Below are 25,103 nucleotides of genomic sequence, written 5' to 3'. Positions count from 1 at the left end.
GCATATATATTTAGATTATTTCAAATTTTTCCAAAATTTTGAAGGTGCCCAAATATTTCAAGCATTCGCATCTTTAAACGTTTGATCATCAGCGTCGCTCAAACGTTTTTATCAGAGGTATCTTTAGACAACAATTTTAAGCATGTATTTTACCAAGATTACGTAACTGACAATCAAACTGCACGACGGACTTTGCCCTGCAGTTGGAAAAATATCAAACATGTTCTCGAAAATAAGTGTACAGTTGGCAAGATCATCTCAGAAGTGTCATACCCTCAAAGCATGTCGGCCTTGCATCGCAACACAACGTTATGCATCGGCAGTTACATCGGCTCAAACTGATTCGTCCGTTTCTTCGGAGACCGACACACGACCTGTAACAAACGTTCCGTTTGCCAAAAATTTGTTTTCTGGAAAGTTGGATAAGGTATAAAATGTGTATTTTCTTTTTCTCAATCAAAAATATGTATTTGGGGAACATTAGTTTCAGGGTTTGCGTAAAAGCTGTCTCCTTACCCTTTATAAGCGTAACAAATGAAAAGAACCCCACTTTTTTCTGAAAGTCCATTCCAATTACATAAGGCATTAAGAGGACCCCATTGATGGAACACCCAGTGAAAACATTGCTTTTATCATATTCATCAGATCAGTACCTGTCGGGTCTGCGATCAGGCCTCTGAGCCCAGTTTCATGAATGTTCCTTAGCCTTATCCTCATGTAGAAGAACAGGGAAAATACACATTCCCAGTGCCCCGACCAGGAATCGAACCCGGGTCTCCGGCGTGGAAATCTACGGCTCTACCGACTGAGCCAAATGTACAAGCCACACCGACCCGCTCCTTTTACACTACTCCCCCTGTTTTTCATGAGATTTTCTAAATCTCAACCCGAGACTCTTTTAACCACCTACCATGGGTTATTTAGTTGGGCGTCAATGTAGAAAAACAGGGAAAATACACATTCCTGTCGAGTGCCCCGACTAGGAATCGAACCCGGGTCTCCGGCGTGGAAATCTACGACTCTACCGACTGAGCCAAAGAAGCATGCTCCGTCAGCTGAGTGACAGAGACCGTATTTAACACTATGTACAAGCCACACCGACCGGCTCCATTTTCACTCTTAACTTAAAAATCTTCATATGGAAGCATAGAATAAATATATATGACTTGGACAACACAATTTTAAAAAGTTACGATTTTAAGTTATTTTGGCTATTTTTTGGTAACAAAAAGTAGGTTGATCTGTTTGTGATCTTTATTTTAACCTTTTGTCAGAAATATATTTTTAAGTTTGATGTTTGATTGACATCTCACTCTCTTTGACTTGTTTTGTAGGAAGTCTTAATCTTTTAACTTAAATGTCCTGTTCAGTGGGGGTTTTAGGTCAACTGACCCGAAGGGTCAGGATGACCTATAGTCGTCATGTTTCGTCCATCGTCGTCCGCCGTACGCCGTGCGTTAACTTGTCACATTTTGAACTTCTTCTCAAGTTCTACCAGTGCGATTTGGCTGCAACTTGCATGAAATGATCCTGACATGGTCCCGACAAAGTGTTGTTATTTTTCGGGTCAATCCGAAATCCAAGATGACGGCCACAGCCGCCATCTTTAAAACAAATTTTGAACTTCTTTTCAAATTCTACTGGTGCGATTTGGCTGAAACTTGCATGAAATGATCCTGACATGGTCCCGACAAAGTGTTGTTTCATCTCTGGTTGATCCCAAATCGAAGATGGCTACCATGACACTATATCTAATTAATTTCCTACATGTTAAGGCCCTTTGGCCTCTTGTTTGAAATAAAATTTGTTGAAAGAAATTAAAAATGATCCTGACATGGTCCTGACAAAGTGACACCATATGAAATTAATTTTACTTTTGCCAAGGTAGTCAGATGACCGTTAAGGCCCTTTGGGCCTCTTGGTTTTTTTTTTAACTTTTTCTTTTTGTTCAATTTCCTATTTGATAATTTCTGTTTTACTCTTTGGTTAAACAGGCATTTCTGGCCTACCCAACAATTAAGGAAGATGAGCTGGATGATTTAAACCAAATGGTGCAACCAATTGAGAAATACTTTAACGAAGGATGTAAGTTTTTGTATTGATTTTCAGTTTAATTATTCATTATATTATATCACCTGGTGTATATTGTAGTTAAAGTGAACAGTCGGGCAAGGATGGCTAAAGTCGGTAAAAATGGTGTGAATGTATCCAGTATAATTTCTTATGAAATGGAAAAATAAAATCTCTCGTCAAAATCTGTCTGCGTACGAAAGAATTAATTTAAAGTATGGAAATTCTAAAACGTCCTCCCGGCTCACTATGTCCGTGGTTACATTTCCACGCAGCCTCGATTTCAATGCTTTCAACTTTTCTTTACTTTAATGGTCAGAACTGGGAAACGTAAGCAGAACTTGACCATCGTATTAATATGTGAGAACTTTTGGAAGGCCAACGAACGCATTTAGACTGGTTTTCTTTGCCCGACTATTCACTTTAATAAACTTTGACTTTCAGAATTGTTTTCCAATTCTTGCTGAAGATGATTCAATTGCGATATTACTAGTTATGTTAACATTACTACACAGACAAGATATTATGATTTTTTATCAGCAGATAATAAATAGCTGTGTTAATTCAGTTTCGATCACTTCAGGGATAGAACTATGCTATGCCATAGATGAAGCTAAATAAATGAAAATTATATGGCATTTTTCTCATGTTTATATATATACTTAGGAACCTCTACAAGAAATTAATTGTTCAATTAAAAGTTAAATTTGATAATTTTGCATTTTACCATATACCTGCTGTATATTTTGTTTTTATCTGATCTATAAGAGGTGCATATTTAGATAATTCATTTTTTTTGTAATTTTTGTCAATACATGTACTTAAAAAAAATTGTAACCAGAAACTCTTACTATGGCTACCTGTTCACTATTATTCATGTAATAATTTGATTTTAATGACAGTGGATTCCAAATCTATTGACGTAAATGCTAAGATATCAGAGGAAACGCTACAAGAAATTAAAGATCTTGGACTGTTTGGCCAACAAATTCCAGAGGAACACGGTAAGTTTACATTCCGATTTATAAACAAAAACTTCACATTTATTAAAATAAATATTAGATATTGTATCTAAAAAAACTTAAAAATTAAAAAAAAAATGAAAAAAATGAGGGGCGCTTTATAGAACCAAACTTGGACTAACTTTTCACAAAATAATTGATCAATGCACAAAGTTAATCATTAATCAATTTACAAAAGAAATGAAGTAGAGAAAATTACACAGATTTCATAATTACAGTAGTCTGCATTTGAATCGGGGTGAGTGAAATTGTGGCCTCAGAAAGGAGGATGGACATTTATTTGGTCAAATAGGGTATTTAAATTAGGATTTTCTGAAATTAATCGAATCAAATGAAGATATCTAAAAGGTGTCATCAAACTATAAAAAAAATTCATATGGAAAGGTATGACAATCATGAAACACTACTACTAAAGAAAGTTTGATATCTGACTAAAACTACCATTTTCTTGTCTATATTTTATGTTTGTAATAAATTAAATGTCAATTTCTAATAAATTTAATGTCTATTTCTTTATCACAAATACCTATAACTTTTACAAAATTCCCCATTGTAGGCGGTCTTGGTTTAAATGCGACCAAATTTGCACGTCTGGCAGAGATTACAGCTCTCGATGGATCAGTAGCTGTGACGCTGGCCGCCCATCAATCTATTGGACTCAAGGTAAGTATTTGCTTTCACATGCATCTTATTACTTAACATATTTGCCATAATTAGAGTCCAGGGTGCTCATAACACAATACCTGTTACATAAAATATGCATATGTATTTTAACCTTTGAGACAAATCATTATGTTGCGATTCACATGTAAAATACAAGTTTTATGTAATATTGGATAAAACACTGTTGTCTGAGGCGTCATACGTTGTAAAACATCATTACGGTATATCTATTGGATGGGGGCATTTATACATTTTCAACTCCTTCTCCAGAAAAGGGGAGGGGCACTAATTAAGGAGAATACAGTATGTGTGCAAATGCAAGGTAATACAGTAATTCTTTTTGAAATAGAGAAATACTCTAATGGTGTATTGTTTTCTTCCTTTTAAGGGAATATTGATAGCTGGAAATGACCAGCAGAAAGAAAAGTATCTTCCCAAGCTAGCTACCGGAGAGCACATTGCAGCATTCTGTCTTACAGAACCATCCAGGTACCATACATCAAGTGAAATACATTGTACAAAACATCACGTGAAAAATTCATCAAAACTTTTGATGTAGAGTCACATTGCTACATTCATAGGCATATGGAATATAACACATGGAGAAAATAGAAAAGTAAAAAGGTTCTTTAACTTAATATTTTGATGACAGTTATTTTACTCTGAATTATAATAATAGCATTTCTTGATTTCAGTAGTCTTTTGTAAGAATCTCGAGAATTGATTATTAAATGTTTGTCTTCAGAGAACTTTTTCAAAAATCCAATTAGACAAAAAGGATGTTTTGCACAGTGCCTATCAAAATGAAGCATTATAATAATGTCTTTGTTATATTGATTGTATACTATTTTTATAATACATTCAAATTTATTTTCACCCTTACAATGGGTCATAGGGATATTTATGTGTCTCCATTGTACAGCATTTATTCACCGATTGCCATGGAAACTGCTGTAAAGCAACTTATTTTGGATTTTGGTCTGAGATTTCTATTTGGAAAAAAAAAAATGCCATGCAAATGCTTACAACCCGCAAAATTAATTACGGTGGAACCCGCTTATTTTGAAATTGGTTATATTGAAACGCTGTTTCATTTGAAATGAATTATAATCCCTGCTCACACATACCCATTGTCTCCTTTGTTATATTGAAATCTGGATAGTTTGAAGAGATTTCCTATTCTTCAAGGACTTCAGTATAACCAGATTGCACTGTAATTTACAATAACAGTTAAGACACGTCACTTTTGTTATTTCAGTGGAAGTGATGCCGCCTCCATACAAACCAAAGCCACTCTATCAGAGGATGGTAAAACATTCTACCTTAATGGTGGCAAGATTTGGATTTCCAATGGAGGCATAGCCGAGATCTTCACGGTGTTCGCTAAAACAGAAGTGGAAAAGAATGTGAGTATAGTTTGATGGTAAATAATAATTAAAATTAATCAGCACTATTAAATGAGTTAGAGGTTTCTTTACAAATCGTTAACGGTTATTACAAAATATGGTACTTTTGAAAATAAAAAAGAAATAAAAGAGAACAAAAATATCCTTATCATATATTCTTGAAACACTGGGCTACTAATGGTTAAGGTGTCTGATATTCTAACACCAGCTCTCTACATCTGGGTCACAGTGACTGGATGGTTCAGGTGTCTGATATTCTAACACCAGCTCTCTACATCTGGGTCACAGTGACTGGATGGTTCAGGTGTCTGATATTCTAACACCAGCTCTCTACATCTGGGTCACAGTGACTGGATGGTTCAGGTGTCTGATATTCTAACACCAGCTCTCTACATCTGGGTCACAGTGACTGGATGGTTCAGGTGTCTGATATTCTAACACCAGCTCTCTACATCTGGGTCACAGTGACTGGATGGTTCAGGTGTCTGATATTCTAACACCAGCTCTCTGCATCTGGGTCACAGTGACTGGATGGTTCAGGTGTCTGATATTCTAACACCAGCTCTCTACATCTGGGTCACAGTGACTGGATGGTTAAGGTGTCTGATATTCTAACACCAGCTCTCTACATCTGGGTCACAGTGACTGGATGGTTCAGGTGTCTGATATTCTAACACCAGCTCTCTACATCTGGGTCACAGTGACTGGATGGTTCAGGTGTCTGATATTCTAACACCAGCTCTCTACATCTGGGTCACAGTGACTGGATGGTTCAGGTGTCTGATATTCTAACACCAGCTCTCTACATCTGGGTCACAGTGACTGGATGGTTCAGGTGTCTGATATTCTAACACCAGCTCTCTACATCTGGGTCACAGTGACTGGATGGTTCAGGTGTCTGATATTCTAACACCAGCTCTCTACATCTGGGTCACAGTGACTGGATGGTTCAGGTGTCTGATATTCTAACACCAGCTCTCTACATCTGGGTCACAGTGACTGGATGGTTCAGGTGTCTGATATTCTAACACCAGCTCTCTACATCTGGGTCACAGTGACTGGATGGTTCAGGTGTCTGATATTCTAACACCAGCTCTCTACATCTGGGTCACAGTGACTGGATGGTTCAGGTGTCTGATATTCTAACACCAGCTCTCTACATCTGGGTCACAGTGACTGGATGGTTCAGGTGTCTGATATTCTAACACCAGCTCTCTACATCTGGGTCACAGTGACTGGATGGTTCAGGTGTCTGATATTCTAACACCAGCTCTCTACATCTGGGTCACAGTGACTGGATGGTTCAGGTGTCTGATATTCTAACACCAGCTCTCTACATCTGGGTCACAGTGACTGGATGGTTCAGGTGTCTGATATTCTAACACCAGCTCTCTACATCTGGGTCACAGTGACTGGATGGTTCAGGTGTCTGATATTCTAACACCAGCTCTCTACATCTGGGTCACAGTGACTGGATGGTTCAGGTGTCTGATATTCTAACACCAGCTCTCTACATCTGGGTCACAGTGACTGGATGGTTCAGGTGTCTGATATTCTAACACCAGCTCTCTACATCTGGGTCACAGTGACTGGATGGTTCAGGTGTCTGATATTCTAACACCAGCTCTCTACATCTGGGTCACAGTGACTGGATGGTTCAGGTGTTTGAACTAGCCCTCCTTTGTGTCCAGACTTCATGGACTATGAGGATAACTGTCTGCTAATGATTGTAGGTTGGTGATTTTTCTCCATGAACTACAGCTGTATCCAAAACCCGAGTGATCCATATTGATCACATAGATTATAAAAGGCCATTAATTGATCATTCACACAATGATATAGAGTCTTCTAAGTATTTTCAACACAGGTTGTACAAAGAATGATTACTATAGTATAGTCATGGAATTGTACAGACCTATACATGTATATCTATGAGTAGTGTTATCATTAATTCATTTTCCAGGGAGAGAAAGTTGATAAAGTAACAGCCTTCATCGTGGAAAGAAGTTTTGGTGGAATTACTAGTGGTAAACCTGAGGATAAGCTTGGCATCCGGGGCTCTAACAGTGAGTGTTCAACTAATATATACCGATACTTGTACATATGTACGATATATATATATATATATATATATATATATATCATGTTTTCTTTTATACCTACGGGTGTAATACTGGCTGGTCTAGGGCTGGTCAATAAAGCCTCGTGACGTCACGGCGTCAACAAAATTTCTATTTCCTCAGTAAAATTTTAACATTTTTTTTTCACAAACTTGACTGGTTCTACTATAAAAGATGCAAACAGTGGAATTTGTGTTGAAAATATCACATAATTTTTCATGTATGGAAAATGGACTTTCAGTCTTGGATTTCTTCAAATTTATTTCAAAATTGCGGGATATTATAGTTGTAAAATTGCAATAAAACGTCAAGGTATGAAAGAAAAATACTCTTTCATAAGTGGATATGATCTCGGGATCATAAAATGTTGCAAAACCCTTGGCAAGCCTCGGATTTTACTACACTTTGTGACCCTCAGATAGAATATCCCTATCCTTCATATCCACATATGAAAGAGTCTTATAATATTACCAATGGCTAGCAAGAAGAAAATCTTGGCATCTGGCTCTTAACAGTGAATACACTAATATTCGTCCAGACAGCACCCCGTATTCACTTCCACCCAAGTCAAAAAATGGTTTATTTAATCAGATGATTGTAATATGTATAGATCCCTCCTCCCCTCATATTTTGACCTTAAAACACTGCCACAGAAGTATATTGCTTGATGTTCGTGAGGTGACAAACTTGATTCTTATATTTCTTATTTCAGCCATTCTCCAGAAAATCACATTCTTTGATTTTTATTTATAGCATGTGAGGTTCATTTTGACAACACCCCAGTTCCTATGGAAAATGTACTCGGAGAAGTCGGCGGTGGGTTCAAGGTATGAAATGTTTCCCTAAATCAGAAAATTATTAAATGCGGAACTTCCAATTTTACCAGGCTATCACGTAAATTTTCTCTCACAGATATAAGATTGCATTGTCATCATTTATGATTATATCACTGAGTACTGTAAAACACTTTTAATCATGGGATGTTAAATTTGGCTGTACATTTGCTTAAAGATGCTCCACCGCTGACAAATGGTATTTTTTCACTATCAAAAACAGGAGCAGACGATTTGGTATTTTTCTTCAGTTAAAAAAGTTACTTACTTTACACCATTACCACCATTGAAAAGTTTGAGCTTTTAATTCTACTTCAAGTTAAAAATATGAAAAATAATTAATTGGATCCCGAAAGAATTCCGTGGCACTATATCTTATATAGAAAATGCAAGATAAATTATTTTTTGTTATTTTTTTTTTTGTTAATTAGGCATATATATATACACGATTAACACCAATTATTGTTCAAATGATGAATATCATTTATGCTCTGTCGGCGGTGGAGCATCTTTAAGTTATTTTCTGTGAACTGAAATATCTGCAAATTAAATGAAAAGAATGACAAGTAAGATAACCTTTATTGCTGACCATGGTATTACTGCTACAAATTAGCAAATGTGTGAACATTTCTCCCCGCTAAATAGCATTAAAGTGGAGATCGTGAAATTTTCTCATCACAACAATCCTGTAAGGTTACAATATTTTAATTACATGTTATGTCTTAATTACTCTGAACATGGATATTTTTGCTGTTTTACTGTAAGCATAGATATTTTCAAGTGCAGGTATTTTTGCTAAATCAGCTTTCAAACCAATTAGCAGCTGTGGGATGATTTTTGCACGTTGATAATTATGTACATGCATTGAAATACTCACAGCTTCATATTGAAGGCAAAAATTGGTGAAAAACGAAAAATTACACTTTCATTATACATGTATTTATGATGTTGAAGACGTTATTAATGCATTGAAAATAGCTTAAGATACCTTGACAGAGCTTTTTTTCAGCATGATTTGGGGCTGAAAATCGGCCCCATTCCCCATAACAAAACCTCTAAATTTTTCCCAATTCAAGCCTAAAATTTCCCAAAATCAAACTTTCTTGAAAAAATATCACATGAACTTAGTTAGTTGAAGCTTTAAATATTTGTGAATTGGCTTCAGAAATGTACATTAACTACACTGGAAATAAAAAATCTCCATGCTTTATTTCACATTTCATAATTTTCCCAAATCTTGGTTTGGGTGCACCATTTTCCCAAATTCAAAGCCACAGGCCCCTTTCCCAAAGCAGTGAGAAAAAGCCCTGCTTGAGATACTAAAATGATGTAGCGATGTAAAATTTCATTTTACATTTAATCTGTAGAATTCTTTTCCGTTGTCACAGGTTGCCATGAATATTTTGAACAGCGGTAGATTCAGTATGGGGAGTTCTGGAGCTGGTATTCTGAAAAAGTTGATCGGTGAGCACAGAATTATGCCCAGATTATATTTCCTGAATGATAATAAATGAATAATAAAAGAAGAGATCTACAAAAATGCCCTAGTTCATTTGTAAAAGTGCAGGGAAATAGTTTTGTAATTTGCAATATTCATTTTAAGCTCCAAATTTAATTTTGATTATCAGAACTTGATTTCCTGATGTACCTATAAAAGGAGGTGGTATATACTGACTTCTTTTATTTGTTGGCCGGATTACAGTCTGTGACTCTATTTGTTTATAGTCCTGAATGAGTGAAAATACCATCCCCTACACAAAAAACTTTTAGAGTAATTCAGAAATGGAGACAGCGAAAATTGTACAAAAATGTAGATGGATCTTTTAAAATGCTCTATATATATGGTATAACCTGTCTAACGCGGCCCTCGTTTAATAAAAATCACTGTTTATTCTGACGAAATTGCATGGAATTTTCCTTCTACATTTATATATATTAAAACCTGTATAATCCAGAAACTGTCTATACCTGCCAAATATACTGGTCTCAATGATATTCGCTTAAGACAAGTTATACTTTAAAACCCAGATTTGGATTTAGGAATTCCTGGTTAGAGGTTAAAGTTTGGGGTTGGTTGGGGTGGTGGGGGGGGGGGGGTGTTGGGAGGTTGCTTGTATTATTTGAGAATGAATATGGTATAAGGGATATGTTTTGCCTATCAATACTGAGTATGTTTACTTGTGTTGTAGCAATGACGTCTGAACATGCCACTAGTCGGAAGCAGTTTGGAAAGCATCTTACAGAATTCAAATTAATAAAGGTGACTATAAGGTTATATTAAATGTATCTGAAATACAGTCTAACCTGCTGTAACAAATGCCTGTCTATAAAGGCAACCTGTCTATAATGACCACTTTCTGTCTCCCCTTCAGTGATCGTTGTAGACAGGTTTGACTGTATATGAGTATGTGGATGCATGTATTTATATGTATCGTGGGAAAGTTTGACTCCATACATGGGATTATTCTCTCAGAAGAAGTTGTATGTTAAGTTCAAAAGAAATGGAGGTGAGTTACCGTTTGAAGCTGAGAGAACGTTCAGCCATTAAGTCAGTTTTTAGGAGGAGATACAAATTTTGATATATTTGTCATTGTTATCAAGTAGCATAATAATATTGAGTATAGGATTATTTGCTCTCTGTAAAGCTATGAGTTTTGATAAAAAATTTGAATCTCTTATTACTTTATTTTATATCCTTCACTGTACTTTAAAGCTGGTACATTATTTAACATGCTCTTGTGATTAAAGAATGGAAAATTTCCTACATGAACAAAAAAAACCCAAATGTACCAGTCTTTCATTGCTGAGCAATATAGATCTGAGGTATTCGTTTCACTCTTACGACCCTAGTGTCTCATTTAAATTTCTATGAACATCTCCAGGAAAAATTTGCCAAGATGGCTGTGACAACATATGCTATGGAGAGTATGGCCTACTGGACAGCCGGTATAATTGACCAGTATCAGAATCCTGAATGTTCACTGGAGGCAGCCATGGTCAAGGTAAGATAAATAAAGTAAACTTGACCAGTATAAGAATCCTGAATGTTCACTGAAGGCAGCCATGGTCAAAGTAAGATAAATAGAATCTTAAACTCCTATAGGATGAGAGAATCTCAACCAAGGAATAACATTCTTAAGCTATCAAGATAGAGTTTGTGTGATCCTTAGAGATTTCCAGCTTAGAGAGGTGCTGGATTTAAGTGAACGAGTTTATACTTTTGTAGATGGTCAGCTTAGAAGAAGTCTTAATCTTAATGTGCAACTTCATGATGTTAGAATATGCTTGTATTTATATCCCATATTTTCATAAAATTGAGTGTCGTAATGATTTTTATTTTCGTTTTGTAGATTTTCAGCTCAGAAGGATGCTGGGTTTGTGTGAATGAGTGTCTGCAGATTTTGGGAGGCCTTGGTTACATGAAGGACTATCCATATGAACGTTATCTTCGGGATGGACGAATTCTGATGATATTCGAGGTAAGAATTGATTAACTATTGATTATTCACAGGGCTTTTTTTCAGCATGATTTGGGGCCGAAAATTGGCCCCATTCCCCATGGCAAAACCTCTAAAAAAATTCCCAATTCAACCCTAAAATTTCCCAAAATCAAAGCTTCTTAAAAACTTTCCAAAAATATTCCATGAACTTAGTTGGTTAAGGCTTTAAATATTTGTGAATTGGCTTCACAAAAGTATATAAACTACACTGGAAATAAAAAATCTTATTTGTTATGCTTTATTTCATATTTCATAAATTTCCCCAAATCTTGGTTTTGGCACTCCATTTTCCCAAATTCAAAGCCACAGGCCCCATTCCCAAAGCAGCGAGAGAAAGCTCAGATTCAGTATAATAATTTGTGCATACAATTATGTATTGCTTGCCTTAGATTCACACCAATTAATATATTTATGTCTTGCATGCATACATTTCTAGTTTTCATTGCTAATGATTTATGTTACCTTGACTTTGTTTCCAGGGAACCAATGAGATTTTAAGAATGTTTGTTGCTCTGAATGGACTACAAAGCGCTGGCAAGGAACTCAAGGAACAAATGTAAATGAATAATAGCTCCTCGGCACATATTTGACAATGTTTCTTAACACATAAATAATAATTAAATGCCCATGCCTTTGTTGTGCCACGACTATCATTACTGGCATTGATAAATATTTGACAAAAATACCATTTCAAAGTTACAATATATGTTGATATCATTAGTACAGAAATCTGATTTATCTGTCTTGCGTTATCAAATAAGTGCTCCCAATGTGTTAAGTTCTAAAAGCACAAAAGCAGATCTATACATTAATTTTATTTTCTTGTTTAAGCTCATTCCTTGGTTTTGACCTATCAGAATGGACTTTGTTTTTAAAATGATTATTTTTGTTATGTGCAGAAAACTCAGCAATATTCTCACCAACCCTTCAGCATTGCTGAGAATGTACTTCGATAAGGAACCAAAGATGACCTTGAAACTACACGAGGGAATCCATCCGTCTCTGAAGGTAACAGCTCTTATGTAACAAACCTCTGATTTGAACAGATAATTTTCAAATTCATTTATCGGGGCTGCCATATTGTGAACTCCAGCAGCCCAATCAATGTCTACAATAAAACCTGCCTTAGCGACAACCTCTGTATAAAGACCACCTGCTTAATAAGATCACTTTTCTAGGGTCCCAAATGACCAATTCCAACACAATTTAACCTGTGTATAAAGACTACCTGGCTAGAAAGGCCATTTTCTCTGTTTCTGAATCAAGTGCTCTTTAGATATGGATTATTCTTTCAAGTTTCAAATTATATTTCAGCCACAAGCGGATATGTTGGAGAAGTATACCCTACATTTACAGAGGGCGGTGATCAAGATCCTCTCCAAATATAAAAAGGTTTGTTTTTATCTGTTATTGTGTAAATAGTCTGTCCTTTTTGGTGTGTGAATTTTGTATATCTAGAGAATACATGATCAGGGCCTTAAACATAGGCTGTACGTAGTTGAGGGTTAAGAAAGACATATCTATCTGACCAAGCCAAAAATACATCTTAGATTTTAAGAAACTGACCAAATATAGGTATGAGATTTGTCTTGTAGCATTTGTTAAACACATCATAGTTAAGCTTAGATACCACCAATGTTGAGAATACGTTCGTCTGTTAAACAATGTTTCACCTTGCACTGTATGGAATCACATGGTTTGTGGCCGAGTCAAAGCACAAACAAAATGACTGCTGGTCAAGAAATTGAGGCGGTTGAGCCAAAACTCTTAGGTAAGCTTACGAGTCTAATTGGTCAAGAACTGGCCTATAGACGTCGGACATTATTACCAAAATTTCTTGTGTTCCCGACAGTAACCTTGGAAGTCGATGCTAAAATTCTAAAATACAGCATGTTTCCTGTCAGCATCGAATAGAGTTGGTATAGACTAGTGTATAGTGGTAGTTGTATTCTAACAACGCCATTGTTGGTTGCGGGGTACAGGATATTTTGTTGATGTAAATAGTGTATAACTGTAAACACATAGTGTTACAGTTGAAGAACATATCCGTATGATCCTAATTTTAATGTCAGTTAAACTTTCATCTCATTCTTCTGGTGTTTACAGGAGGTAGTAGACCAACAGATACATCTCAAACGCCTTGCTGACATAGCTATTGACCTGTTCGGAATGACCGCCTGCATAGCACGTACCTCAAGATCTTACAGTATTGGACTGAAAAACGCTGACCATGAGGTAAAAATACTCCCACACATTTCTGATTTGGGAGTTGTCTCCCTTATCACAGTTCTGCATAGATATAGATAGATGGTAGAGCTTCTGAAAGCAAAAAATTGTTTGATTGAAAGTTAGTTCTAGAAGTAGAAGGTAAATTGAGTGATTAGAAGTTAATTTGAGAAGTAGAAGGCAAATCTTGTTATGCTATGGAGATAATGAGCTAATTTAAAACTTCAAAAAGTTAAAAAAAAAAAAAGTAACAACCACCCTGTTCCCAAAATGTTCCTACTCCATATTGAGGTTTCCTTCATGGAAATGTTTTCTTAATAACATAGAGAGAATTTGATATCAATCAAAAGGAACTGAAACTAAATAGTGAATTAAGTTATAGCTACTTATGTGGGTTGAATAATTGACTAGACAAGAATTGTGCCATTTTCGATTATACAGTTTGACTGGTTCGACCTAGTAGTTCGTTAATCAAAGACGGACCTTGTGATTTTTTACTGTTTTCAGACGAGCTATGGCAAAGCCCTCACAGGCCTGCATCAAAAACTGCAGGTCCGTCAGGATTTATTCTTGAAATAATGACTTTAACCAACGGTCGAACCGGTTTTTCCGAATAAACAAAAACGGCCATGGACTTGAAGATTCAGGTAGACAAGCAAGAAGATTCACATTTGGAAGTCAATCACGAATTTCTGTGAGATTTTTATGAGATATTTATTCTTTTTCTAGGTGATGTTGACCAAAGCATTTTGCCATGAAGCCAGTGAAAGGATTGAGAAAAACTTGAAAGACTTGAAGTCAGGTAATTGATTCATATTTACCTGTATATATACAAACGTATTCTGTCAAAACTAAGGTGAATATAAGATAATAGGAATTAATCTCGTCACTGTTAACTATTAATTGTGTCTTTTGTTTTCCTCAAACATGAATTAAGTAAACTTTTCGGGCAAGGATGGCTAAAGTCGGTAAAAATGGTGTGAATGTATCCAGTATAATTTCTTATGAAATGGAAAAATAAAATCTCTCGTCAAAATCTGTCTGCGTACGAAGAAATTAATTTAAAGTATGGAAATTCTAAAACGTCCTCCCGGCTCACTATGTCCGTGGTTACATTTCCACGCAGCCTCGCTTTCAATGCTTTCAATTTTTCTTTACTTTAATGGTCAGAACTGGGAAACTAAGCAGAACTTGACCGTCGTATTAATATGTGAGAACTTTTGGAAGGCCAATGAACGCATTTAGACTGGTTTTCTTTGCCCGACTATTCACTTTAAGTAAACCATTAACTTTTCCTTTCTCTTTTATAAACTACTATCATTTGATATTTAATATTCTTTGAACAGGAACATTTCTTAAAAGTTAATTGTACTATAGTGTAACCTGTCAAAACTGTCTCTTGTCTAATCCAAATCACTGTTTATTCTTGTTTAATTGTATGGCATTTTCCTTCTTAATTATAGTAATAAGAACCTATCTAATCAGGAAACCTGCCTATACTGGCCAAATATGCTGGTCCTGATGACATTCGGTTTAGACAGGTTATACTGTAGTAATGTTTTTAGAATTTTATTCTACTAGTAATATTTCTTAAATTATTGTCTAGTAACATTTCTTTGAATTTATTTCTACCAGGAACCTTTCAGAACAATGACGATACCCTAGAAAATATAGCCGACACCATTTTCAAAAACCATGGTTACGCTGCGACCCACCCATTGGAGAGGAACTGGTGATGACAAGAGATGTGATGGTTACACAATCAAATGATAGAATAAGAACACAAACATGACAAGAAAACCATACAAGGGTTTCGAGATTCATAAATGACGTCGGTGAAGTGTTATTTCCCAACAATTAATCCTATGTTTGGTGATTGTGACATCATCTTTTGACATGATTTTTGTGACATCAAATCACTGGAAGATGGGACTAATCGACGGTAAAATTACTTGTTGTTTTGGTATCTTGAAATCGATGTTGTAGTGGAAGCTGTCTGAATCTGCAATTGTCTGTTTGTGATAATTCTAAAAGTTATTAAATAAGTTTAGTGATAATAGTTATACTGAAGGGCACTATTATGTGACTTTACAAGAAGAGTTGGTCTGTTGCAAGCTACAAGATGATGTGAACTATGGTGTATACAGAAAGTATGGTGGTTGAGGTGGGAATATCAGACTTAAAGAGGCTCCACCGCCGACAGAGCATAAATGATTTTTATCATTTGAACAACCATTGGTGTTTAATCGTGTATATATATGCCTAATTAACACTAAAATAATATAAGATAATTAAATTCGCCTTTGGTGCATGCACAATCAGTACTTCATTCCATATAGGATATAATGCCACAGAATTTTTTCGGGACGCAATTAATTATTTTTCATATTTTTAACTTGAAGTAAAATTAGAAGCTCAAATTTTTCAATGGTGGTAATGATGTATAGTAAGTAACTTTTGTAACTGACGAAAAATACTAAATCGTCTGCTCCTGTTTTTGATAGTGAAAAAATACTTTTTGTCAGCGGTGGAGCATCTTTAACAAACCGTTAGTTTATTGAATTCACTACGCTAGTCAACTGTATGGTTAAATATTACCTCAAACAAAATCATTGTGGCATGAAAAATGTAAGAAAATACATCATTTAATCTATCTTTTTAGGTTACTACACATGATATAACCTTGAATGAAATTCTATTTGTGTGAAACTGCATCATAATTCAGGCACAACTGAAAACTCTGTGATAGACTATAATGTGCATTACACAACTGTATGGCATTACTTCCCGTTAAATATTTGCAACCTTGCCAGTATATAGAATTGTGAAGTCATTTTTCTCATCATAAGTTGACAAATGTGGTTTTATAGTTTGTACATAATACATTTTGTTTCACATTTTCAATAAATCATTTGTATTCACATTTCTATAGACATATGGTAGTCACTGATTTGGTTAAACACCACATGTGCTTCATCCAGTAGCTGTATATACCAATAGAAAAACAAGGATGCTAGCTATTTCATATCCCGTTTGTGCTATTTCATATTCTGTTCAATGTATTCCATATATCCTGTTCATAAATCCCTTTCACTTGTAAGCCAAATTTAGTGTGAAGGTAAGAATTTACTGGAAAACGACAAGTTTCTCACCTAATACTCTATAAGCTATTTATGTATTTGAAGCTCCTTGTTTATAATACATTGTATAATAAATACAGATCTGTTGAGATATTGAGTAGATGAACAAACTGATCAAGCTGTGTTGTGGGTCGATATTGGAATTTAATTTGAGATGTAGTGTGCCTCCTTGAGATGAACTTTGAACTTAATGTGGGAGTGACTAAGAATCTTGGAAGATGTACTTATTATAATGTATAATATTGTTTTCATTAAATTATTTTTTGAAGATGGTGTTTAGTTGTGTTATAATAAATTCATGGTTGTAACGTAGTAGATTTCATTCCCCCATCAGGGTTCTTATAAGGCCAAAAAAAAATCTGTTTAGGGTTACATTGGCAAAAAAAATAGGGTTAGTAGGTCAGGATTTTTTTTTAAGTGTCTTTCACTCTAAAATAACAGCTAACGCCAGTGTTTGAGATCGAAATCCCGATTTTTTTTTTTTGTAGAAAAGTGGGATAAAAATTAGGGTCGGTCAGGTAACCCTAAACAGACACTTTTTTTTTGGCCTAAGATGAGTGTAAAATGTGTACATACAGTAACAAACTATGCTTATAACAAAGTCTAATGACTTTTTCTCAGTGCAAGACAAAACAAAAACAGTCTATTTTTTTTAATTGTAACTTTATTTTTACAATGTAAACAGACATGACAAATGAGTACGAATAGTCATTTAAATGAGAGAGAGCCTGAAGTAAAATACAGGAGTTATTCAACAAATCACTACAACATCTCCGAGTCCTTGTCGGATAAATGCTTGACAAATCACCTCAGAATTATAGTCTTTGTCAGATAGATGCTTGATACAGAACTCCTTACAGGTGGCAATAGATTTTTATATACATTGTACGTGTACATGGAAGTTATAGCTAAGGTGTAATCCGAGTCGTTCATCTGTTTATTCTTGTAAATATTTGAAATTTATTTCAGTCATCACATTGGAAATATTTTTTGTATCTTTTGTAAAGAATTGCAAACTCCACCTTAGTTTTTCAACACAACCAATACTGTATAGTTGCTATTCACGGCCAAATTATTCCAGCAAAATTTTGCTAAATTTGCAGATTCCCTAAAATTCACGAAATTTTCAAAAACCTTTGACATATCGCACCCTGACATGTGAACGACTTTTTCAAAAGTTACAAACTAAGGTGATTCATAAAAAGTTATACTCCTGCAAGTTCCAAACGGTAAATTGTAATATTTTACACCTGCAAAATTCTACAACTATACATTATTGTATGTAATATACAAATAAAGAATTGCATTGATAATCGAGGCAATTAAGTGTCTTTAGTTTTACCTATAGTTTAGATATTTCAACTATGATAATTTATTTTATATCCCAGCTGATGATGAAATTGAGGTACACTAAGTTTATAATGTACATAAAATTGTTCAAAGAGGTACATGAAGTTCTCTTAAACAGTATTAATTAAACAGGTCAGAATTTCACTATACATTTTGTTAAAGATGCTCCACCGCCGACAGAGCATGAATGATATTCATTATTTGAACAATAATTGGTGTTCAATCGTGTGTATGTATGTCTAATTAACACAAAAATAATATATATATTTTCATTTTGCCTTTGGTGCATGCGCAATCAGTACTTCATTCCATATAGGATATAGTGCGTCGGAATTTTTTCGGGATGCAATTAATTATTTTTCATATTTTTAACTTGACATAGAATTAAAAGCTCAAACTTTTCAATGGTGGTAATGGTGTAAAGTAAGTAATTTTTGTAACTGAAGAAAAATACTAAATCGTCTCGTCCTGTTTTTGATAGTGAAAGAATACTTTTTGTCGGCGGTGGAGCATCTTTAAGGACTTTTGACTATCTCAAAAATTCTGTGAATTCCTTGTATATTTGTTCACAGAAATTTCATAAAACCATAACAGTATCTTAATTATGCAAGTACTTTCAGACAATAACTTTATGCATACTGTCATTGTAGCAGTATGTAATTAAATTTTAGGGCTTGTTTTATGCTATAAAATCCGATTTAATAGTTAAAATGTAGATGTTACTAGTAAATTTAAGTTTTCAAATTTGTAATTCGCTAACATGAACATGTCATAATTATCACATTAATAGAACATATTGGATTTCTTCTACATCTAGGTTTTCATAGCTTTATTCAACAGATATATGTATAAGAATTAATTTTTACAAACACGTGGGGCGGAAGTTTATTGGAATTCTTCCCCTTTCTGATAAAGTATGGTTACCATATGGATTTTAAGGTGAATTCTGTGACTTTTCAAAGTAAAGAGATGTTAATTTAATAGTGATACGACTAGCTAACTAATGGAATTTAAAAAAGGTGGATATTTTGTTTCACAATGATATACATGTACATGACACGGAATACTATCGGCGCGGCTAATATCAGACACAATAAAAGCGAATCTTTGGACGAATATATATACGCCCCAGTGTTTAATTTAACTCGCTAATAAGGACTTATTTGTTCTTGCCGAGACACACAGTCATTCACACAGATACTCAATCAGAGAACTTGCATTTAATCTCATTTTACAAGCTTGTTTTCTTCCTTCTCGATAAAAATAAATATTGCACAAAATAAACACGAAGACCTTACACATCTGTAGGCTGCTAATTGTCCATAATAAAGCAATTAAATCAGGGTGACATAATTCATAACAGTCAATGACATGGACAAATCTATTTTTAGAGTATTATTTTAGATGCACAGTGTTAATTGTGCAAAACGGCATGATACAAGTAGATCAAATCTTAATATTGGAAATTACTAAAATCAAAAGCAGCTGTCTTTGCATATCAGAGAGTTATCTCCCTTGCAACTAGGTATTGATTGATACGTCATTATTTTGTCAGTGAAAATAACGTTGTTTTCTCATTAAATTCATGAAAGAGCAGATAACTCTGTAATATGCAAATACAGAATACTATTTTTAAAATTTGAGTCTGATCATTTCCAAATGGAATTCCCTTTATTAATCCATTCTATTAATTACTTAATCATTTTTATATATAAATGTACTTAGTACACTTATTATAATTAAAAGAATTCAGATTTCTATATTTAGCATTTTATAAAGCATCAATTGATACAGATCGAGTTATATGGACCAAGCTGCGTTTGACATAATTTAATGAACAGAAGTGCACACAAGCTTCCTACTCACCCAGATCACATATATAAAAATATTGTAGCACACATCGTATCTTACGTATATATTTACAACCATGACGTCATATGACACAAAATTTACGTATTTATATACGTAAAGACTTTGTACAGCAGAGTGTATATAACCAAGAGAATAACATAACACATGTTGAATAGTAAAAAGAAGTTACCATATAGCCCGGAATTTTTGTGGAGACGATATTTTCGCGATTTCACGAGACCTTACTGAAGTCTTGAAAATTTAACCACGAAAAATATGAATTGTGGGTAAATCATAAATGTTATGTACTCTTATCATCAGGTCATTAAAATTTTATATGTGGAATGGTGTCAAAATTGGGAAATTTTTGACTCTCCGCAAAATAACAAATTGTATGGTACTAGGAATATTTTACGTATAAAATCATGACACAATAAAAAGTTTGTTTGATCGAGTTCCTCCTTTTTTTCCTCCGTACAAAATACAGAAAATCTACAAACATTGAATACTGTATAGCTAACAAATGACTAGAAAGGAAAGCATCTAACCTGGAGGGCTTACAATGTAGTTGATATACACCGAACATCTAGTGGTGTCAATAGTTCTATGTCTCGATCAATATATTACATCAAGGAATTCTGCTCTTGATTTCCTGAAAAAAAATCTAACACAGTGGAGGTGAAGGGATATTATGATGGATGAAATTCTCTATTTGATGGGTAATTTCACGATTTTTTTTTCATAAACAATGCCGTCATATTAAATTATATATAGGTTATCACAATATTTAAGGTTATATTCAAGGATATTGCTTTCTTCGAATGATATTTCTTCCACAATAATAGACTTTATGCAGTTTTTTTCTTTCTTAGAAACCCATTTTATCAAGCTGTAGTTAATTACCTACCTACGCGTATCTTAGGTATTCTGACTTTGCATATTACAGAGTTGGCTCCCTTGCGGAAAGGTATCGATTGTTATGTCATTATTTGCACAATTCACATCTTTTCTCTGAAAAGTATGACATTACATTCATAAACACATGATGTCGCAGTCAATACCTACTGGCAAGGGCAGATAACTCTGTAATATATGCATGCAAATACAGAATAAAAAATGGACAAATGTATATATGCAGATTTATTGAGATAACATCTATTTCTGCGAGTACACGAGAGAGGGGTTATTGGTCCCTGATGGTTAAACGGCTGCAGGACTTTACTTTTCACTGAAATGGAATGAGGATAAGTCCGTATGATTTATATATCACAAAACTTACTATTCTAACGCTATTTGTTTACCATTAGTTCTAACCCTTTCAGTAACTATATGCTACTATTGCAATTTTTTTATGTGAAAGCCAACGTGTGATCATTTTGATTGGGTTGTTATGAGTGGAAAGATGTGGGGGATGACTGTAGCTGATGAAATGGAGGTTTGGAGAAGGGGAGCCTCCAGGGTTGGGGAGGGGAGACCCTTTAGGGTTGAGGCAGACTACAAGCATTACAGGTCCGACTAGATACACACCGTATTGCTTGATAAATAATTTTACCACCATATTTTGTATCTACTTGATCTATTGCCATCAAATGATCATGTCTCATTTACTCAATGTTCGCAAACACAAGTCTGAAGAGAAAAATTAAAATACTACATTTCTCATGTTGCAGCCTTAAATGTCACACAATATCTAGTTATCAATTTGTTATCACATTTTTTTTTTTTAATTTTAGGTTTTGACTAATTTTATTCAATCTTTTATAAAAGTTTTCTGAAGTTTCTGATTTACGCAAAAAATGCAAGGCAGCCATTGAATGGGTGTGACTATGTTGCTATGGTAACCACTTGTGTTACCGTGATAACAGTTTAACAATGACAAAGGTTTGTGGTATCCACAGTTACTATAACTTCCACTCATCAAAACCAAACATCATTAATACAGATATATACACTTATTTCACAGGAAATACTCGGGGAATGAAAAGTGTTTAGTTTGCAGCAGTAAATTCTAGAGTAACAATTTTTCTGTCTCGTACCAACATTCATTCCACAATAAGCACTATTTTTTTGTCCTGGATATATTAAATACATGTACATATTTTTCATGGACAAATTTCACCAAGTCACTGGCTCTATTCAACTTCCAATATACTATCAGTACTAGTGGCTAATACTATACTCCTGTGGACACCAGCATCCACTTCCTGTGGATTACAAGCATCCGCTTCATGTGGACACAAGCATCCACTTCCTGTGGACACAAGCATCCACTTCCTGTGGACACAAGCATCCACTTCCTGTGGATTACCAGCATCCGCTTCATGTGGACACAAGCATCCACTTCCTGTGGACACCATCATCCACTTCCTGTGGATAACCAGCATTCACTTCCTGTGGATTACTAGAATCCACTTTCTGTGGATACCAGTAACTAAATTGGCTTCCTGCATATTAGAGGATTTACCTTCTGGTGAATCTTGTAAATCCACTTCTTGCAGATTAATTTAATTCACTGCCTATGGTCTTGGCATCAAATTCAATTCCTATGAATCTCTTGAATTCAGTGCTTATAAGTCTACATGTAGATCCGCTGGGTGTAAATTCCACTTCCTGTGGACCAGTAGATTCCACTTCCTATAGTTTCCTGTGGATTCACATGATCACGAGAATCGAGACAATATTAGTAACAATCCACTTATAAAATCCACCTGTGGACTACAGTACCACCCATCAGTGTGGATTATGTATATTCATATATTGCACTAGAAAAAGAACAGACTGATGTAGACATTCTCAATGCATTTAAAGCAGAGTTGCAATATCACCAAGCTTTGGTGGGTTCATTCACACTATATGTACCACACATCTCGCATCACTCGGAACTTCAGTCATTAATAAATAAATAAGAAAATTAAATAAAATTCACAGTCAATGAAAATCTACTTTTCTATATTATGTAAAACATTATGGTATTGTAGATTCAATAGTACACAAACACGCTTTGCTGCAGATCGCCTCAATCAACACTTATGCATATAAATATTTTGTAAGCGAAAACATCAATACTGGGACTGTGTCAATTCCCCACAACACAACATCAACTTGAAGTTCACTCACAACGATTCTGTGACTTTCAATTGTTTAATAGCATGACGTCTATAAATATTACAAGACTTGTCACAAAATCTTGGAGCACTTGTTACCAGCTCTGACACTGAGACTAAAGAAGGCTTTGGCTGAAGATGATAAAATGCGAGATGATGCACGTCTCCATGGTAACCAGGAGTCACATGATAGATTTGCACAACAGAATCAGTATCACAAGCAGTCGCTAGAGAAATATCCATGACTGGAGATTCAGGTTTTCATATTGACTAGACACACCAGCATTACCACGAGATGTTCGTATGGTTGATATACAATGTATATAAGTGAACACAAAAGTTTTTGGATACAATGATCTCCACTGTACTAAATGACCTTGTAGTTACGACACCATGCAGTAATATTTGCTGACACCGAGAAATCCACTGGAATGCTTGGCATTAAATGCTTTTATAATTGTATTTGCTCGCGATTTACATACACATGTTGCTATGGCAACTTTACTGTTCCTGTTGCAATGGCAACATGGTTTCTTGTGCTTGTTGCTATGGCAACATATTTTTGTCCTTGTTGTTATGGCAACATGCTTGCTCCTCCCTGTTGCTTTAGCAACAACATAATGGTTTTTATTGTAGCCATGGCAAATCAATACTTGCTTGTTCTTTTTTACATGGCAAATCAAATGTGCTTTGGTTCTGTTTCTAAATGACACTACAAATTTGAAACAATCAAACAAATGTGTGCATGGCCGAGGGTTGAGTTTCGTCTGCGGTGGAGACATTCTGTGCCCCATATTGTCCTATGAATGACCCATCCTCGTTAAATCTACTGGGGTCCACGTCCCCATATTCCTCTAAACTGTCCTGTTCACTGTCAAGGCCAGCTTTCTCAAGGTCAGGGTCGGATCCACCGGCTAACGGCTGCTTTTCACCGCTACAACAGAACAATAAAAACCAACATGACAAAATGGCTTACTGATTTGTATGATATTCATGACAGGTGAACATTTAAGTGACTTCATGCCGATTTCTAAATTTCTGAAAGATATGATAAAGACATTATTTGGAAAGTGAAAATGTGCAGATGGGTGATTCTAGCAATAGTCCCTACATCATATTACAGACATCTACATGAAAAAGTAACTTTAAAACAAATACCAAATGTTTTCATTTTGGTGAAAAGTCGCATTTTGAATAGTCAGATGATATAGTTAATAATTTCGATACTTCTATAAAAACAAGATTAAAGGTATCAATCAATACAATGTTAGAATAGTTGGAAGCCTAGAGAGAGATATAAAATCTGTATACATCTGGAAAGAAACTTCATCAACAGAAACTCTCAAGTTTTTAACCAACTGAAATATCAGTAAGCAAATATCAGGCAAGCATTATATGACTCCTGAAAGTGAACACAGGACTATACCCTGAGAAACCCCTTTAAGATCAAATGCGATCTAGTCAAATATGTATTTCAGGATAGGCTGACATTTTGTTCCATTTCCTGATCAGAGCAAGAACTGAATACAAAAAGAAACATAGAAAGCCTTGACAAGTTTTAACGAAAAAAAAATGTTATTCTACACAAAAACACAACAATGAGTCCTGACAGACAGTTACGATTCTTTGTAGATTTAGTTTCACTGGAGTTAAATTTTAATGTTAAAGAAGTTTAAATTTAGCTGTTAAATTCTAATGGTAACAATTTGAATTTATCGGTTAAAACTTTAAAGGCCCACTACCTTTCCGAAACAGTTTTTAATTTTCAAAATTGAAACGTAAAACAAGATTAACAATTTTGTAGAGTCGCAAAAGTTA

At 34.9% G+C, this 25,103-nt stretch overlaps 2 protein-coding genes across 11 annotated transcripts in view; one reads left to right on the top strand and one right to left on the bottom strand.

The window, feature by feature from the left end:
* The first annotated feature begins 158 nt into the window (after positions 1 to 158).
* LOC138336278 (complex I assembly factor ACAD9, mitochondrial-like) lies at positions 159 to 17,248 on the top strand. The gene is made up of 18 exons (XM_069285704.1): positions 159 to 427; positions 1,995 to 2,085; positions 2,973 to 3,074; positions 3,649 to 3,755; positions 4,144 to 4,244; positions 5,014 to 5,161; positions 7,125 to 7,227; positions 8,035 to 8,108; positions 9,503 to 9,578; positions 10,304 to 10,374; positions 10,997 to 11,116; positions 11,465 to 11,593; positions 12,094 to 12,170; positions 12,514 to 12,622; positions 12,929 to 13,006; positions 13,721 to 13,849; positions 14,570 to 14,642; positions 15,476 to 17,248. The coding sequence occupies exons 1-18, from the start codon at positions 221 to 223 to the stop codon at positions 15,574 to 15,576; spliced, it is 1,896 nt and encodes a 631-aa protein (XP_069141805.1). The 5' UTR covers positions 159 to 220; the 3' UTR covers positions 15,577 to 17,248.
* Positions 17,249 to 19,530: 2,282 nt separating this feature from the next.
* The window catches only part of LOC138336277 (neuroglian-like), a 127,281-nt gene continuing 121,708 nt past the window's right edge, over positions 19,531 to 25,103 (bottom strand). For 9 of the 10 annotated variants that reach the window (XM_069285697.1, XM_069285695.1, XM_069285694.1 and 6 more), the window contains one exon: positions 19,531 to 24,219. In XM_069285697.1, the coding sequence (XP_069141798.1) occupies positions 24,015 to 24,219 (205 nt within the window). In that variant the 3' untranslated portion in view covers positions 19,531 to 24,014. The remainder of the gene's footprint in view (positions 24,220 to 25,103) is intronic. The other variant, XM_069285703.1, reaches the window with a different exon arrangement.

Source organism: Argopecten irradians, chromosome 12 (genome assembly GCF_041381155.1).
Source record: "Argopecten irradians isolate NY chromosome 12, Ai_NY, whole genome shotgun sequence".
NCBI lineage: Eukaryota > Metazoa > Mollusca > Bivalvia > Pectinida > Pectinidae > Argopecten > Argopecten irradians.
This window is presented reverse-complemented; position numbering and strand designations above follow the sequence as displayed.

Excerpts from the sequence above, each read along its gene's own strand:
- LOC138336278 (XM_069285704.1), top strand. The coding sequence starts at position 221 with ATGTTCTCGAAAATAAGTGTACAGTTGGCAAGATCATCTCAGAAGTGT. Across the intron at positions 3,756-4,143 it reads ATCAATCTATTGGACTCAAG|GGAATATTGATAGCTGGAAA; the intron begins GTAAGTATTTGC and ends CTTCCTTTTAAG. Across the intron at positions 13,850-14,569 it reads TGAAAAACGCTGACCATGAG|GTGATGTTGACCAAAGCATT; the intron begins GTAAAAATACTC and ends TTCTTTTTCTAG.